Genomic DNA, 18,894 nt, shown 5'->3' with positions numbered 1-18,894 from the left:
TTATATATATATATATATATATATATATATATATATATATGTGATGGATCACCTTCAGTTTTCAGACATGCCTGTTCTTCTGACAGCCATTCAGCATAAACACCCCAAGACCAGCTCAAAATTAGCCTTTTAAACTTCTAATCCCTGGATTCTGAGTGACGTCAAAGGGGGAAAAATTAGCCCTATGGTGGATTGGTTCTTTGCTGTCAGCAGGACCTTCAGCAGTCTTTGGACATCGTCCTCTCCTATTCCTTCAACTTGCATGCCACACACTGTCCATGCTCTCAAGCCCCTAACCAAACACTACTCATCCCTTTTGATGAAAGGGGTCACGTCACTACCTTGCTGAGACAATTGAAAAATGAAGTATTCAGACAAGCACGTCTTCACCTGACCTACAATCACCTTGCATCTACTGCATCATACATTCCTCCAGTTTCAGAAGACAAGGTCTCTCTCTTATTGATGTTCAAGCCCACTTTCTGATACCTCTGGGCTTGTTCTATCAGTTATTCCATCTTTGTGCCACATCTTCATCTTTTCCTTCTTTGCTGGTTCTTTCTCCTAGTTTATGTACAGGCTCACAAAGCTCTCTGATCAAAAAACCAAAACCTTTGGGCTTCCCTGGTGGCGCAGTGGTTGAGAGTCCGCCTGCCGATGCAGGGGACGCGGGTTCGTGCCCCGGTCCGGGAAGATCCCACATGCCGCGGAGCGGCTGGGCCCGTGAGCCATGGCCGCAGAGCCTGCGCGTCCGGAGCCTGTGCTCCACAACGGGAGAGGCCACAACAGTGAGAGGCCCGCGTACCACAAAAACAAAAACAAAAACCTTTCTTAGACTTCACTTCCTAGAGTTGCCTTCCTGTGTTTCCTTCACTTCTCAGCCAAGGCTCTCGGAGCCATAGTCTACCTGTGATGTCTCTGATTCCGCATTTCGCATCAACCCAGTCCACTATAGTCTGGCCTCCATTCCCACTGCTCCACTAATATTTCTCTGGCAAAGTTCACCAATGATCTCTATGTTGCTAAATGGCAAGGGCATTTCAGGAGTTCTCTTAATGCCGCTATTGGTAGTCCATATTGTTGACTATCTCTTGAGATTTTTTCTTCCCTTTTTTTTTTGTTTCTATACCATTTTGTTTGTTTGATTTTGCTTTTGTTTTATTTTTTGCTGTGCTATTTATTCTCCATCAACCTTGTAGCATCTTCTTTGACCTTCATCTCAACATAGCATCGCTCCTAGGTTCTCTCTTTGGTCCTCTACTTTTCTCTCCACTGGAAAATTCGATCCAGTCTCATGATTTTAACTATCACCTATATGCTGACATTTCCCAAATCTGTCTCCCAACTCTGACCTTCTGGGGTCTTTTCTTTTCTTTTTTTAAAATATTTATTTGGTTGGTTGCACCGGGTCTCAGTTGCAGCACACAGGATCTTCGTTGTGGCATGCAGGATGTTTTTTTTTTTTTTTAGTTGCGGCATGCGGGATCTAGTTCCCTGACCAGGGATCGAACCCGGGCCCCCTGCGTCGGGAGCGTGGAGTCTTAACCACTGGACCGCCAGGGAAGTCCTTGGGGTGTTTTCTGACACCAACAACCAATTCTCTGATTCTCCAGATACCAACTGGGTATCCAACAATTCAATTCAATTCTGGCACTAACTACCCAAAGTTAGAGCCAACCTCATAGGTTAAGGGCTTAGTTCCACAAGACTGCCCCCACTTCAGATGTCAGCTGCAAGTCCCAGGCCAAGTGGCTATAAATCAGGGGTTCCCATGACTCCCCCCCATCCCCCATCAGGTTCGATAATTTGTTGAATGGCTCACAGAACTCAGGGAAATGCTTAACCTACATTTACTTCTTTATTATAAAAGACAAGTCAAGAACAGGCAGATGGAAGAGTTGCATAGGGCAGGGTATGCGGGCATGTAGAGCTTCCATGTCCTCTCTGGGTGCACTGCCTTCCTAGCACCTTGGTGTGTTCACCAATCTGGAAGCTCATCAAATCTTACTGTTCAAGAGTTTTTGTAGTACTTAATTTCTTGGTGCCCTCCCCTCCCAGGAGGTTAGGGATGGGGCCAAAAGCTCCCAAGTTCTAATCACTTGGCCTTTTTGGTGACCAGCCCCATCCTGAGGCTGTCTAAGGGTTCTACCCTAAACCATCTCATTAGTATAAACTCAGGTGTGATCAAAAGGGGTCATTATGAATAACAAGAGACAGTCCTTCTTAGCACTCAGGAAATTCCAATTCTAGGAACTCTGTGCCAGGAATTGGGGACAAAGACCAAATATATTTCTTATTACAGTACACACCTCCATCCCAATCTCAATTTTTTTTTTTTCGCGGTACGCAGGCCTCTCACTGTTGTGGCCTCTCCCATTAAGGAGCACAGGCTCCGGACGCGCAGGCCCAGCGGCCATGGCTCACGAGCCCAGCCGCTCCGCGGCCTGTGGGATCTTCCCGGACCGGGGCACGAACCCGTGTCGCCTGCATCGGCAGGCGGATTCTCAACCACTGCGACACCAGGGAAGCCCCCAATCTCAATTTTTATAAAAGGGAACCCATCATGTTAGACCCTAAGTCTCCTTCTCCTCCTATGTTCCATGGCTTAATTAATGGCATCACAATCCATGCAGCTTTCACCTGGAGAAACTAAGAGTCATTCTACCTTCCTCTCTCTGTCAATGATAATCAATCACCTGGTTCTTCCAATTTTATCCCTTTGACATTTCTCAAACCTATTCTCCCATTTTTCCTACTAAAACAATCTCCTTTGGATTATTTCACAGACAGCGAATCCCTGCTTCCTATTTTGTTCTCCATCCAATCTATCTTAAACCTTGCTACTGGACTCATTTCTGAAACAACTCAAACTTGACTTTATCACATCCCTTCAGTGACTCCCTATGTCTTATAGCTAAGACCAAGCTCCTTCTCATGGCATAAAAGGTCGTCCTCTGTAACCTTCCTCCAATGCATTGCACCTGCTCAGGTACTGCTACTCAATATATAACTTATGTTCTAGTAATATTAGTTCTCCATCATCACCAGGTTGTTTCACATCACTGTGTCGTCATTTAGGCTATTCTTTCTGGATAAAATGACCTCTTTTTTTTTTTTTTTTTGGCTAATTCCTATTCCTCCTTCAAAATTTAGGTATCATCATTTCTTCTAAGAAGACTTTTACTCAATCCCCCCCCTGGGCTGGACGCTTCTCCACTATTCTCTTAAAATGCTTGTACATATTCTTATTTATCACAATAGACTGAAATTCATATTTAATGTCATGGTAAGATATTGCTCAAGTTATAGTGAAATATGCTGTAATGTTCTTGAGGGCAAGATCCACGTCTAATACATCCTAATATCCCCGTAACATACTATAGTGCTTAATAGTAGGTCCTCAAAAAATGTGTTAAATTCCAACCTTTGATATAAATAAAAGTATTTTAAAGACTATAAAGTGCTTTATAAATGCTATAATAATTATTAAGTTGAAGTGGTAAGCTAGTATCCCCGACTTCAAATCTGAGGAAAAGGGCTTTTTATTTTTTTTAATTAATTTTTATTGGAGTATAGTTGCTTTACAATGTTGTGTTAGTTTCTGCTGTACAGCAAAGTGAATCAGTTACATGTATGCTTTTTTTTTCTTTTTAACTTTAAACTGTATTCTGTATTCAAATGGAATATGTTTATTTTCATACCTGAAGTATACCAGAGAAACCTGCAATTCCATTGGTAATGAATTTGCTCCCCATCTGTGTTATAGGTTTAAAACTGTTACTTGCTTAGACCTTTCTACTATGAATTGTCCAGAAGGCATTGTGGCCCTGTCACCTGCAGCCAAAGGGCAAAGCAGAGTTGTCCAAATGCAACGTCAATGCTGATATGTATCTAAAAATACGTAAGAGGAGAGTTGAAGTATGTTCCAGTGGCAGTCCCGCCTTAACCAGGTAAAAGTTTACCAAGGGGAAGAAATAAAAGCAAAAATAATAATAATAATAAAAGAGGCCAAACCAAGTCAGAAAGCAAGGATTCTATTCATATTCAAAACACTTTCCTCAGTTTGTTCAGCCTGAAAGAATTCTTTACACAAAGGCTATAGAAGAGCACAGAGAAATAGGGCAGTTTCTTCAAAGACTCATACGCTTCAGGTTGGAAGGGATCTAACAAATCAGGTCATTCAGCCCTCTCTCTTTACAGAGGAGGAAACTGAAGACCAGAGAGAACGACTTCCCTAAAGTTTCAAAGAATCAGTAGTAGGGTCAAAGCCGGAAGTGAAGCAAAGAGAGCCAAGCAAGGAGAATTCTGAATGGGGGATCCAGGTCCTCCTGTGTTCTGCTCTCCTGTCCCAACCGGTCAACAGTTTAGCCACAGACCCCTAAGGGTTCACCAAAAACACGAATTTGGACTTTCAAGTACCCTATCCTTGTTCATCCCTCACCTGGAATAACTTTTCCCTCCAGTTGAGGCGAAATTCTTTCTTACCCATCAGCCTCACTTCAGATATCACCACTTAGCTCAGTTCACCTCAAAAAACGCAGACTGCCTAGAAGGCAGGAGAAGAAGTGAGCCGGAACTCTCCTTACCATGGTGCCCCCAATTCAGTGACTAAGCTGCATCTGGAACATGACCCTCAGTATCTCCCAGGGAGCTGTCTGGAGGTCATGCCCTACACCATTTCTATTAGCATTTGATAATTATTGTGGAATTTTTTATCACACAGTATTTGTGTGTGTGTGTGTGTGTGTGTGTGTGTGTGTGTGTGTCCCACTCTCCTCTCCCCAGTCGGGGAGCTCCTAAAGGGCGTCGCCCACACCTCACTCAGCCATGTGTTCTCAGCATAGAGTATGCGGTTAAGAAACGCTTGCTGAATTACACTGGATTAGAGAAGAGTGGAGATATGTCACAGAGAAGTTACCAAACAATACAGGATTAAAATCAGAAATGAGATATGCTATGCTAATGAATGCATTCCGACCAAAAAGTCAAGAAAAGGGAACAGGAAAATATGCTTGTCTTTAAGTAGGCTCCAGGACTGATCAGGTAGTAGACCAATCAGCTCACAGATATTAACTATCAGATAACACTTAGAATGGGGGAAAAAAAAAAAGGAAAGCTTCATTAGCTTCATAGCTAATGGATTGCTATCATATGGGAAAGTCAGGAGTAGTGCCTTGCATATACCAGTGGAAAAGTCCATCTGGTATAAAACTAGGATATGGGGAGGGGACCTGAGAGAAATGTAATTTGTATACAAACGCCCATAGTGTGTAATGAAATGGAACAAAGAACAAGATGATTGTGATAGCTGAACCTTCAGTTACTTCACTGCTTAAACTCATGGAAATTTTTTTCAAAAATTGTTTTCCGGGACTTCCCTGATGGTGCAGTGGTTAAGAATCCATCTGCCAATGCAGGAGACACGGGCTTGAGCCCTGATCCGGGAAGATCCCACATGCCGCGGAGCAATTAAGCCCATGTGCCACAACTACTGAGCCAACGTGCCACAGCTACTGAAGCCTGTGCACCTAGAGCCCGTGCTCTGCAACAAGAGAAGCCACTGCAACGAGAAGCCCACGCATCACAATGAAGTGTAGCCCCTGCTCGCTGCAACTGGAGAAAGCCCACGTGCAGCAACGAAGACCCAACACAGCCAAAATAAATTAATTAATTAATAAACTCCTACCCCCAACATCTTCTTAAAAAAAAAAAGTTGCGCAGCTTGGAGTTGTCTGTCGTGCACTAGTGTCCCATGGTTATAGTTAGAAGAGCAGGAATCTCCTGCTGATGCTTAATAGCTTGAGGAGAAGGTCTTTTTTCCTGCTAACCAGGTAAGCAGTCTGAGGAGAGCATGGGCATCGTTTCTGTGTTTGTGGGTATCCTGGTCGGGGTAAGATTGGGACTTACATAAGATTCCTCTTGGGACATCCTTAATGTTTATTAGCTTCTAACTAGTGTTGTAAGCCCAATGGCAGAATTTGTGCAGATCTCAGTTCTTCTGTTCATGGCTTTTTATTCACTGTGACTAATAAGCTTCCTAATGAATCCTGGCCAGACTTAAAAAAAAAAAAAAAGAATGAGCTCCAGGCTCTGAAAGTACCCTGCAAGAAGAATTTCAAGAAGATTTCGTGCAACTGCAGCATTTTTGGAAAAGTTCTTGGGTCCCTTAGGTGACTACTTTAAAAAACAACAACAACAACGTTCGTTTTTAGAAACAAAATTGGTCACATTACTTTACAGAAACACTCTGTACTTGTGCAAAGAAGAACCCAGCCACGGTTTTTAAAAATTGGAACCCATGAGTGACTGCTGTGCAAATCACCATGTAACGCTGCAATTGAAACAAAGTTCCCTATGGTCAGGTCTGAGCACAGATGAAGACAAAAGTATCCAGAAAGGCACCTGTGTCTGACAGTACACAGAGAAAGCACCAGTGCCCAACTGGTAGCTAAAGGTGCTCTCTCTACTCTGTCCTCTATAGATCATTAGAAATCCTTTCAATGTAAGAACTGTAGAAAGAAATGAAACGAGTCTCGGTTTTATAGTTGAGAAAGCAGACCTATAAAAGTTAAGAGACCTATGCAGGGATGCATAGACACCTAATGGGAGCCACTCTGCCTTCTTCATCTTTGCTCTTCCCAAGTGAGGTTATACAATTAATCATTTTAGGAGGCTGGTTCAGATTAGACTGCCTGCCTTTGAATTCTGGCTCCAACACTTCAACAGCTGTTATAAACTTGGGCAAGTCACTGTGTCTGTTATGCACAAAACGTGACAATAACTGTAACCACCTCATTCCATGTATATATTTAAAACTTTGAACAATGGTTGAGCATGTAACAATGATATTGTAACTACCTCATTCCATGTATATATTTAAAACTTTGAACAATGGTTAAGCATGTAGCAATGATATTACCTCATCTCATCTAAATATATCAACTGCTATATTTGATATGTTTTCCGAAGCTACCTGGTTTGATACATTTTCTGGAGCTACCTAGTTTCTTCTTTGAAAGAAGATCAAATCTCTAAATAAAATATTCCTTTCCTCTACTCTGTTTTTCTTATGGGCAAAGGCCTCCTCTTCACCTTGGTGACTGCCATGACACTCAGCATGGTGCCCAGTACAGAGAACTACTTACTAAGTGTCAGCTGACACACGAGCCAATCTCTCTGGTCCTAATCAACTGTTAAATATTGCCTTTCTCCCAGCTCATAAGCCATTTATTATTCTCTCATCGCAGGTTCCGATGACAGGTGTGACATTTTGTGATTTCAGAATTTGAGTTTAGAAAATGTGTTGTGATTCTTTGTAAAAATTTCAGAAAAGATTCTGATCAAATCAAGAACAAGTATAAGAAATCTACCAACTTCACATCAAAACTAGTCCAACTTTAGAAGAGAGGAAGGGAAAGAGGGAGGGAAAAAATATTCTTGACAGTTTGTACGGGCTCTCAGAGGACTACATTATTTGTTATACACAGCATCCAGCACAACATTTACATTGTTAGGATCCAATGAGGAACTATTTTCTAATGAATTATAGAAACAGTACAGCGATAATAAAAGTTGTCATGATGAAGAGTTTTTCTTCACCGTTGACATATGGCAACTCAACTCACAATACAGCTTTTACAGCACTACACGCTAGGGGTTTCAAAATAATTTGTAGGATCACAAGATAACTGTTTTCAGATAAGAATCCTTAACAGTAAAAGACACAAAAATTAGAGTATTTCTGAGGTTCTTCCCAGTTTTAAACTCATTGCACAGGATGGAAGACATAATTTGAAAAGTCTAGAAGATGACAACTATGGATATAATCATAAGCCTGACATATATGGACTTAAAGAAAACACCAACGTTTATATACAGCAGCATCTCCACTGGGGAAGAAGAGGCACGTCAGCCACCCAGCTCAGTGTCTGAGATTTCAGTGACAGGACACAGAAGAGCACAGGGAGAGGTGAGGAGGACCATCCGCCAGGAGAGAAGGGGGAGATCACATAGGTTAATGGTGAAGTAGCATTTTTTTCTTCATCTTTTCAATATGACTCAATCTTCTCCCCTCTCTTTCTAACTTTCTTCTATTCTCCCCCCATCTCCTTACTCCTTGTCTCCAATGTCACATTTCCGTTTCTCCATTTCGGTCTCTGCTCTTCTTAAACAGGTCTCATCACTACTGTGACTTCTATCTAGTTGTTCACAGGGTGGCCCACATTTATTGCTGCCTCATCTGACTGGGGGCCTGTCTAGGATCATCCGGTTGGACAGGGGCACAGAAGAGATTAGAAGATGAACGGGTAACTTGAGGATGGGCCAGTCAGACAGCAACCCTTCTTTCTAACGCTCTGAGTCCACCTGGCTAAGGTCACTTAAGAAACCTCTGTTCCGATGGATTTATTTATTCATCAATATTAAAACTGTGTAGGTCAACTTATTGGTAGATAATTCTTCTGCAAAGAAGTCTGGGAAAACAGTGGTTTATGGGAATAAAGTCCACCCTTTATCGAGCTCTCCTACAGTGTGCAGTCCAGATACTGTAGGATCACACTTAATCTTCCTGACCTCACAAGGTGCTTCATTGTGCCAAGTCCAACACACTTAGAGGCATATTGGAAGGTGGAGGTTCTAAGGAAAAATAAAACAACAAAAAACTTGACTCTGGCCTTAAATGACAAGACCGTAAGAACAAAACCCAAATCCCTGGCAAGTGGTTACCCCTGAGACAAGGAACTGTCAGGTGGGAGATGAGAAGAAGACCTTCCTTTTTCATTTTGTACCTATCTATGTTGTTTTAATTTTCTAGCCTTTAAAATATGTCAGCACAGATAGGGGAAGATTACAGTCTCATTTAAAATTTTCTTCTTTGTATTACTGTCATTAAAAAAAAAAACAGTAACAAATGTTACATGCAAAATTTTAAGAGCTTGTAAAAACAGTACCCAAGTATGACAGTCTGAGTTATCTTTAACACTGCAGTTTGAGGGAGTTTTCAAAACCCTAAGTATGAATTTCACTCAGTCAACAATTCAACAGATATCTGTTATGTTCTAAAGTGTAAGGTACTGGCCTATCTTTAAGGTGTTTGCAATCTTATTTCCCTGCTATGTGAAAGAACTTTCTCTTAAATCTACACCATGGGCCCTCATGCATTGCTGGTGAGCATGTAAAAGGGTGTAGCTGCTTTGGAAAAGTTTGCCAGTTCCTCAAAAAGTTAAACATAGAATTACCATATGACCCAGCAATCCCATTTCTAGGTATATGCTCAAGAGAAATGAAAACATCTGCCCATACAAAGACTTGCACACAAATATTCATAGCAGCATTATTCATCGTAATCAGCAAGTGGAGACAACCTAAATGTTCATGAACAAGTGAACAGACAGACAAAATGTGGTCTATCCGCAAAAAGACAACCCTCAGAATAGGAGAAAATATTTGCAGATGAAGCAACTGACAAAGGATTAATCTCCAAAATTTACAAGCAGCTCATGCAGCTTCATATCAAAACAACAAACAACACAATCCAAAAATGGGCAGAAGACCTAAACAGACATTTCTCCAGAGAAGATATACAGATTGCCAACAAACACATAAAAGGATGCTCAACATCACTAATCATTAGAGAAATGCAAATCAAAACTACAATGAGATATCATCTCACACTGGTCAGAATGGCCATCATCAAAAAATCTACAAACAATAAATGCTGGAGAGGGTGTGGAGAAAAGGGAACCCTCTTGCACTGTTGGTGGGAATGTGAATTGGTACAGCCACTATGGAGAACAGTATGCAGGTTCCTTAAAAAAACTACAAATAGAACTACCATACGACGCAGCAATCCCACTACCGGGCATATACCCTGAGAAAACCATAATTCAAAGAGTCATGTACCAAAATGTTCATTGCAGCTCTATTTACAATAGCCAGGACATGGAAGCAACCTAAGTGTTCATCAACAGATGAATGGATAAAGAAGATGTGGCACATATATACAATGGAATATTACTCAGCCATAAAAAGGAATGAAATTCAGTTATTTGTAGAGATGTGGATGGACCTAGAGTCTGTCATACAGAGTGAAGTAAGTCAGAAAAAGAAAAACCAATACCGTATGCTAACACATATATACAAAATCTCAAAAAAAAAAAAAAAGGTCACGAAGAACCTACGGGCAAGACGGGAATAAAGACACAGACCTACTAGAGAATGGACTTGAGGATATGGGGAGGGGGAAGGGTAAGCTGTGACAAAGTGAGACAGTGGCATGGACATATATACACTACCAAATGTAAAATAGATAGCTAGTGGGAAGCAGCTGCATAGCATAGGGAGATCAGCTAGGTGCTTTGTGAGCACCTAGAGGGGTGGGATAGGGAGGGTGGGAGGGAGGCAAACGCAAGAGGGAAGAGATATGGGGATATATGTATATGTATAACTGATTCACTTTGTTATAAAGCAGAAACTAACACACCATCGTAAAGCAATTATACACCAATAAAGATGTTAAAAAATAAATAAATAAAAAATAAACCTATGGGAATAAAAAAAAAGTGGTCTATCCGTATAGTGGAATACTATTCAGCAATGAAAAGGAATGAACCACTGGTATATGCTACTTCATGGATGAACCTCAAAAACATGATGGTAAGTGAAAGAAGACAGATACAAGAGACTGCATATTATATATGATTCCATTTATATGACATGCCCAGAAAAGAGAAATTTACAGAGATAGAAAACAGATTAGTGACTACCTGGGGCTGGGGTAGGGGGTGAATTTTGACTCTTTTGGTTAAGTACATTTTATGTCATACTAATGGGAATTAGTGTAAATGGGCCCAAGGGATCATAATGGAGAGAGGATGTGAAAATGTTCTAAAACTGGGTATGGTGACGCTGCACCACTCAGTAATGTTACTCAAAGTCATTGAATTGTACATTTGAAATGGGTAAATTTTATGATATGTAAAATATGTCTCAATAAGCCTGTTAAGAATAATCTGCCTCTTGGGACATCATGTCCCATCATGAATGTGGGAACCTCTGACACACGTGGAATGACCAACGAGAACATATCAACTAGTTTACCTTAGGGAATGGAGTTTAAGTTGGTTCTGCTTCTCTCCTAAGGGTATATGATCAAGTTTAAGAGCATGGATAAAAACACGCTCTTTTCTTTAAGAAGGAAGAACAGTCATTCAGGTGGCTGTGGAGGAGTCTGTCTCCAGGACCTGTGCTTTATGCCACTTGGAAATGTGTGAAATGCCTAAAGCTGGGCACTTAAGGAACTAGAAAGATGTTGAAGGGGAGGTCTACTGAAGTTCAGCAAATGGAAACAACTCAGCAGTTTAAAGTTGAGGAGCCATGAAAGAAAAGCTCAGCGCCAGGATGTAGGATGTAGAAATCAATGGATCGGAGATAAAAGCACTGGACGACAGATGTGAGAACACCAAATCAGTAAGCAACATTTAAATAAGCTGGTAGGTCACTAAAGAGTTATGGCATGAGATCCTTTCAGCATAAACTAAAAACCAAGATGCCATGTTGGATTCATGGAAATGCACAGCGGCTGTCAAAGTGCCCTGTAGGTGTCGCTGATGCAACAGAGGCTCACTTAATAGGACACTGGTGCCTGCGACTGTTAAGAGTTACTAGGCCTTTTGAATTTTGACTATTTTGTTTAATTATACTTTCTTTTTTTTGTTTTTTAAATTAATTTTTATTCGAGTATGGTTGCTTTACAATGTTGCGTTAGCCTCCACTGCACAACAAAATGAATCAGCCATACACATACAGATATCCCCTCCCTCCTGGACTTCCCTCCCATTTAGGTTACCACAGTCCCAGACCTTCAACAGTGAGGACCACCACAGCTATGGCTTATGGAGCGCTGACCATGTCAGGCACTAGGTGAAGTGAATTTCTGACATTTCGCATTGAAGCTTCAAGGCAAGCCTAATCAAAACATCTGGCTTAATTAAATTTAGTTATTTATTTATTTCTTGGCTGCGCTGCACAGCTTGCAGGATGTTAGTTCCACGACCAGGGACTGAACCTGCGCCCTCGGTAGAGAAAGCGTGGAGTCCCAACCACTGGATGGCCAGGGAGTTCCCACAGCTGACTCTATTATTCTTTACAGATAATGAAGCTTGGAGGTGCTAAGCAACTCACCAGGGCCAAACTTCTAGGAGATAGGAAAGTCAGACTTCAGATCCTAGTTTCCTAGAGCCAGCATTCTTAACCTCTTTCTGTACTGCCTTGACAAATCAGCAATTTCCAATGATATTAACATTGAGCCATGGAGCTGATTTGGTTCATTAAATTTCTTTTCAAAACATTTAAAACCAGAACACTATTTTTCTCCATCCTTTCAAACTCCTCGATTGTTTTACCTTAATATAATTTTAATATTTTCTAATGCTGTAATTTTTTCTTCTTATCCCAAAGTTTATATTAAAAAGTATGCTGGTTGGGGGCTTCCCTGGTGGCGCAGTGGTTGAGAGTTCGCCTGCCGATGCAGGGGACACGGGTTCATGCCCGGATCCGGGAAGATCCCACATGCCGTGGAGCGGCTGGGCCCGTGAGCCATGGCCGCTGAGCCTGCGCGTCCGGAGCCTGTGCTCCGCAACGGGAGAGGCCACAATGGTGAGAGGCCCGCGTACCGCAAAAAAAAAAAAAAGTATGCTGGGTAATCTGTCAGAGTTGGTGAGCTGGAAATCAGAATTAAAGAAGAAAAATAATATACAAACACACATATGGAAAGATATATAATATATAGATAATTTACAGAGATTTTTCTTGCTAAATAGTCACTTTCAATGTTTGGACTTCAGCAAGCACTAAGAAGTCGAGCTATACTCAATAATTATTCATCTTTGCTCCTCTTGCTTCCAATGCAAGATCAGTCCCCAACTGCAACTCTTATTCTGTTTGTCAAGTACCCACAATATGCACAAGACTAAGGTAATTTATTTTTGCTTGAATTCACTCTTTAAAGTCAAAATATGTGCCCCAAATCATTATTATTTCTTGATAATCCCAGAGAACTTCCTTTTAAGGTAAACTGCTTATATTGCATACATCCACCCTCTCTTTCTCCACACATATGAAATTGAACAAATTTCTAGAATTCTTACATCCCAAATTATTAAATTTTTAAAATTCAAACTGCATTACAAGTGTATGTGGCATGTGATATAATTCATTATTTGAAATATGAATCAACTGCCCAGAAGTATTATCAGTATTAGTTTTAGATACTTTTTGAAATTCATTAAAAGTAACGAGGCCATTACTAAATAAGGTCCGCCAGAGACTTTAAGAAATAAGTGTATCTAACAAAATGTGTGTCAAAAAAGTTAGGCTATGTTAGAAATATCTATGCAACGTGAACACAAAATTAAGAAAGAAAAAGATAAAGTAGGGAAAAACTAGGATCTCGAAAGGAAATATGCAGCTAGAACTACCAATTCTTGGTTTAAAAAAAGGGGGGCTGTTATTTTTAAATTGGATATGTATTTTGGTGGTGAGTAAATGGGCAGTCTCACTTCCAGCACAAAGATGAATAAATAAGTCACAGTTCTTGGGCAAGTAAATGTACCTAAAAATTCTACTGCTACTTACACCACCATGAGTAAACTTTAAAGTAAACATCAAAGATTCTTGTGATACAATTAAAAAAAAATTCTACTGCTACTGACAGATAATTTGATTTGAGAGTATAACTTCCCCTGAGGTCGTCAAACTGAAAGTCAGCTGTAAGCATATTATATACCTTAATCAGCGGGGGATGGGATCCCAGCCTCCGCAGCTCACCAACAGATAGTTACTGAAAGTGATTATTTGCTGAGTCCTTTGAGAAATTCAATAAGAAAAAACGTGATTGGAGTTTGCAATCTATTTGGGGACAGTTAACTAATGTACACTGGACTACTGTGTGAGTATATGTTAATAACTTAGAGCAGTATTTCGTACACACTGAACGTTACATAAACATTAACTGTTAATATATAGTAATAGTAGTAGCGGTGAACTTCTCTGGGCTGACCACATACATACAGGGTGAGCGCTGGTAAGAAAGAGGAGAGTATGGCCAGTGATTAGGAGAGGCTTTAAATGAAGGAAAGCTCGAGTTGATTTACGGAAGTATCTTAAGAGAGACAAGAGAGGGCACTGCTTGAGCAAAGTAATAGAGAGCTGAGGCGGGAAGAATGAGGGAATCTGATTCAGTACTACGTTTGGCACACATGTTCCTTATTCTTCTGCATTATCGCCTCTGAATTACAGTGCTGCTAGCGTGGCTGGCTACAGAGGCTGTGCAAGCTGACCAGGATTAGGAAATGAGGTTGAAATGGTCTATGTGTGTCCAGCTCATTACGGGTCTTAGATTCTTGGCAGAGGAGGCTGTTTTTGAAGAGTAGGTTACGGAGGGCCATCATAGATTCTAGAGCATAGGAGGAGGGATAAAGATTCAAGGTCAAGCTCTAGAGTTAGGAGTCCTGGACTTGAATTTGAGCTGTTCTCTTATTAACTGTGTCTCTGCCTGGCTAGTTACTTAACCTCTCAGAATCAGTGTTCTTACTTGTAAAATGGAGATAACGATAGTATCGACTGGATTCTGTATGACAATGAATAAGTGTTGAGCATACAGCCTGTCACATAGCAAGCATTCTCCATAATTGGCAGCCATTATTAATTAAGAGGCTAAGGTCCTAGGTGATGAGGCCCATGTGGGTGAAGTTACAGAAGCAGAGAATGGGGAGGAGCAAGCCGTTCTAACACTCTTGAAGAAAATGTCCCTTGGGACACTTAGCCTTCAACAACTTTGAGCTTAGTGATGATTAATCTAAGATGAAATTCAAAACAGACAAGTTAGACTGGGTTTCCAAGCATAAAAATTTTGCTACTCAACATGATTTCAAATATGGAATTATCACACCAATATATCATTGTGAAAATGTATCTACCTGTGTCTTTAAATTACTTTTATTCTGTTACCAGAGCAGGAGTTTAAGAGCTCAGAAAAAAAGAGGGTCTAAAATCTTAGATTGAATCAGAAGTGACTTTAGTAGGCCTGGGAATTAACACTTTGCGGGGGAAAAACCAAAGACTCAATAAACCAAAGACTGCCAAATGGGTACATATCCTAACTGTGGAGAAGATTAAGTTATAGGCCAAACTTTTTATAATATCTTGTTTGTGTATTTAATGTGGCAATGGCCACCATCGTCCCTTGAAGTACTGTAACATACATACATGGCTCCCCTCAACAGTGCTCTTGGAGTTACAGAAAGACGGATACCAAATCACATTCATTCTTGTATTGCCCACCATTATTGAACAAATAGTAGGTATTCCCATTTGTAGAACTGAAATGAATTTGTGAAACTGAATGTTCCAAATGAAGGGCTGGCTGTTCGGGGCCTTGAGCTTCAAGGTGGTTGTGTATCTTCTACATAATTATGTTCTCAACATCTAAAGAATTTTAATTTAACAAAATTAGTCTAATGCTATGGCAGATGTTTTCAATCAATCAGAATGCTCTCCTTGACTGAGTATCTTGAGGACTGGGAGGGAATGTGAAGATTTAAAACTTAACAGCTGTTGGGTGGGCTTGAATCATTCTGCTTTGTGTAGCTGAAAATAATAAATAGTGCCTCTGGATGAGTTCTTATCCAGGAGTTTAGAGTCCTGGGTTCCAGTCCTGCCAGTGCCACTTACCACTCCTGTCACCTCAAACATCTATGAAATGGTGACCAGACTAGCCACAACACCTCTTCTTCAGGGAGGTAAAGCTTATAAAAGAATGGTTAAGGAAATACATGTCATTTGCTGGTTCATCTTTTTCTTGGGCTTGAATTATTAGTATAAAGTAAGGATGTTATTTCTGGGTAAGGAAACAAGAACATTTTGTGAGAGTTATACCTAGAGCAATTTTTCCTCAATCATCTCTTTTCAGTCAGTAAAGTGCAAAGAACATGAGCTGAAGTAGCCAAGGAAAGCAGACACTTGAAGAGAATATGACCAAAGCCTTTGAAACCACAATTCAAAGCAGCTAATAAAAGCTATTCTTTTTCTAAAAGGTCGGCCCAAACTTCAATAAATGGGTGGAATATACTTTTACCAACACAAGTCTTTATGTGGAACCAGGCTGTGTTCTTAAAAATGAGTAAATGCTGGGCTTCCCTGGTGGCGCAGTGGTTGAGAGTCCGCCTGCTGATGCAGGGGACGTGGGTTCGTGTCCCGGTCTGGGAAGATCCCGCATGCCGCGGAGCGGCTGGGCCCGTGGGCCATGGCCGCTGGGCCTGCGCGTCCGGAGCCTGTGCTCCGCAACGGGAGAGGCCGCAGCAGTTAGAGGCCCGCGTACCGCAAAAAAAAAAAAAAAAAAATGAGTAAATGCTGAAATAATGAATGATGAGGATTGAATTTTTTAAATCGTTTTTGGGGATTGAATCTTTACTATTAAAAAAGTCTGTCATCTTTTTTATACTAGTAGCAATAAAGCATTTTAGATACCCAACAGCTTGGTACCATAAAAATTAAAATTGGGCTTATTTAGATATTTACCTTACTCTCACTTAATGTTATAGTGATATAGAAAATGACCAAACACTTAAAGATTCTTTTCTTTTTTAAAAGAAAAGTTTGGGAATAACAATCACATAAATAACCATACTTCTGGATTTTAAAAAGTACGTAAGATAAATAAATTTCATTACAGGAAGCTAATCCTTGTGATCAAATATTTGAGTTTTCAGCTTCTTAAACCAGAAGAGTTTATAGGTCAAACAATGTGCAAATCCTATTACGCACATGAATCTTTTGGGAGGATAGTCACAACCCAATATCTGATGTTTTATTTTATGTTCACTATGCTCCCTCACCCCACTCCCACACCCTCCCTCAAAAAAAAAAAAAGCGTATAACAAGTTTGTGTTAAGTACTCAACAAAGGCAGGCAGTCTTTGAGGGGGAAAGATAAAGCGTATTTCATATTTTCCACTACTTTTCCTCTCTCGTGAGGGGAAACAGTGAAGGGGATGGGGGGAAAAAAACACCCTCACGCTCCGAATCGAACGACAAAATACGCATCTTTGTGAAGCTAGTGACCAGACGACATCTACGGGACAGCTGCATCTTCACACAAGTCATTAAGATGTAAGACAGTTAGAATAAATGTTAAGCGCTGCTTCTTGATGTGGCTTGGAGCTCTTAAGAGTCGCCCCAGACCTCCCTTGGGATTTATAAAACACCGGTCGTGCTCTCGGCTCAAATAATTCCCATCCCCACCGGACTGCAAGCTGCAGTGCGTTTCTGAAACGCCACCGTGCCTTTTCTCTACTACAGAATCGGGGGCAAAAAAGAGACCGGGCGCCACAGGAAGAGTTCAAGCCACAATTCTGTCCACGTTAAAAGTTCCAGAAAACCGTTCCCATTCCCAACTCTTCCCTGGCAGAGAAGTTCGGGCAGCGCGCGTTCTACCGCCGCGGCTGGGATCCAGCGGAGGGTACTTACTGGGCTGAGCCAATTTTGCTCTCTCTCTTCCCGAGCACTTTGGCAGGCTTTGTGTCGTCCACATCTTGCTGTAGTTCAGTCATCAGGGCCGCGTCTGGAGGGCACCTTCAGACAGTCTCCTCCTCCCGCTTCCCCGACTCCCACCGTCCGGGGCGCAGGCCCAGCGAACCCGCCGCGCCCTCCCTTGCGCCCTGGGCCGCTCGGCGCATCCGGGCCGGCCCTGCCGGGGGCCGCCAACCTGGACACGTTCGAGCCGGCGCGATTGGTCCGAGCTGGCGGGGCAGAGCTGGGAGGGAGGGAAGGGGTGGGTCGAAGCGAAGTGACAACCTCTTTCTCCAACCCAGGAGGCGGAGGAAGAGAAAAAGGAAACCTGTTGAACTAGTCTTGCGGGCAGAGGAAGCTAATTGGCCAAGCAGGTGAAACATATGCCTAACCCGGCGCCGTATAAGTAGCCTCCTGGTAAACTGGGCTTTTTTTCTACCCCGACTGTAAATATGGGGTATGAAAAATGGGCGGCCGGCTGTAGATGCTGAAAACGGCAGGACTGAGTGAGGCTCTCTCTCGCACAGATGCGCTTTGTGGTCTGGCCTGTGCCCCAGCCTAAATTATTCAAGCAGGGTGTAGTCTCTTTGAGGACTGCCTGTCAGAGCTTAAACAATACGTCGGTTCAGTGACTGAGGCAATAAGAGGTAGTTCCTGGTTGACCCTTCCTAGTTGGTAGGGGCGGAGGGGAGCGTGGAGAAGCAGCCATCAAAACCTCACCAGCAGCTTGCTTACTACGCGCCCAACCAATAAAATGAAGCCACTTTTTCCCGCCTTGCTGGTTCTGTCACGTTTTGTGTTTGAAGCATCCACGGACTCATTTAAGGAACTTTGAGACCTGCCATGTTCTAGCCATTATTCTAAACACCCATTTAGTAGAGTGGGGAAGGAGAAGAAACTTCCCTCTGCCCTTCTAGATTCTTCTGGCTGGTCTAAGGGTTAACTTGACGTGAGATAGATTAATAGGAGAAAATCAAATTTAATTACCTGCGTCCAGGGGGCTCCCTAAGAAAATGAGGCCCAAGGACAAGTTAGGCAATCGAGGCTTATGTGCCACCTGAGAGAAGAGAATGGGGCAGGGGTTTGGGACTTCATAGCGTTGACTGAAAAAAAAACCAAAATTGCACAACCTAAAAGTTGAGAATTATGTTTTATTTGGCGGACTTGCTGAGTACTTAAGTCCAGAAGACAGCCTTTTGGAGAGCTCTGAGGGATTGCCTGGAAGAGGTAAGAGAGGAGCCAGGACATATACGAGTTTTGGCAACAAAAACCGGGTAGTCAAAAGATTACTGTTAATTAAAGAAAAACCAGACATCTCAAGTTAATGAAT

At 41.7% G+C, this 18,894-nt stretch overlaps 1 protein-coding gene across 2 annotated transcripts in view; it reads right to left on the bottom strand.

The window, feature by feature from the left end:
• Nucleotides 1–17,785, bottom strand: part of GRAMD2B (GRAM domain containing 2B) — a 66,840-nt gene extending 49,055 nt beyond the window's left edge. For both annotated transcript variants that reach the window (XM_079917405.1, XM_079917406.1), the window contains exon 1: nt 17,523–17,785. In XM_079917405.1, coding sequence (XP_079773531.1) covers nt 17,523–17,605 — 83 coding nt within the window. In that variant the 5' untranslated portion in view covers nt 17,606–17,785. The remainder of the gene's footprint in view (nt 1–17,522) is intronic.
• Nucleotides 17,786–18,894: the final 1,109 nt, after the last annotated feature.

Source organism: Stenella coeruleoalba, assembly GCF_951394435.1.
Source record: "Stenella coeruleoalba genome assembly, chromosome: 3".
NCBI classification, from domain to species: Eukaryota; Metazoa; Chordata; class Mammalia; order Artiodactyla; family Delphinidae; genus Stenella; species Stenella coeruleoalba.
This window is presented reverse-complemented; position numbering and strand designations above follow the sequence as displayed.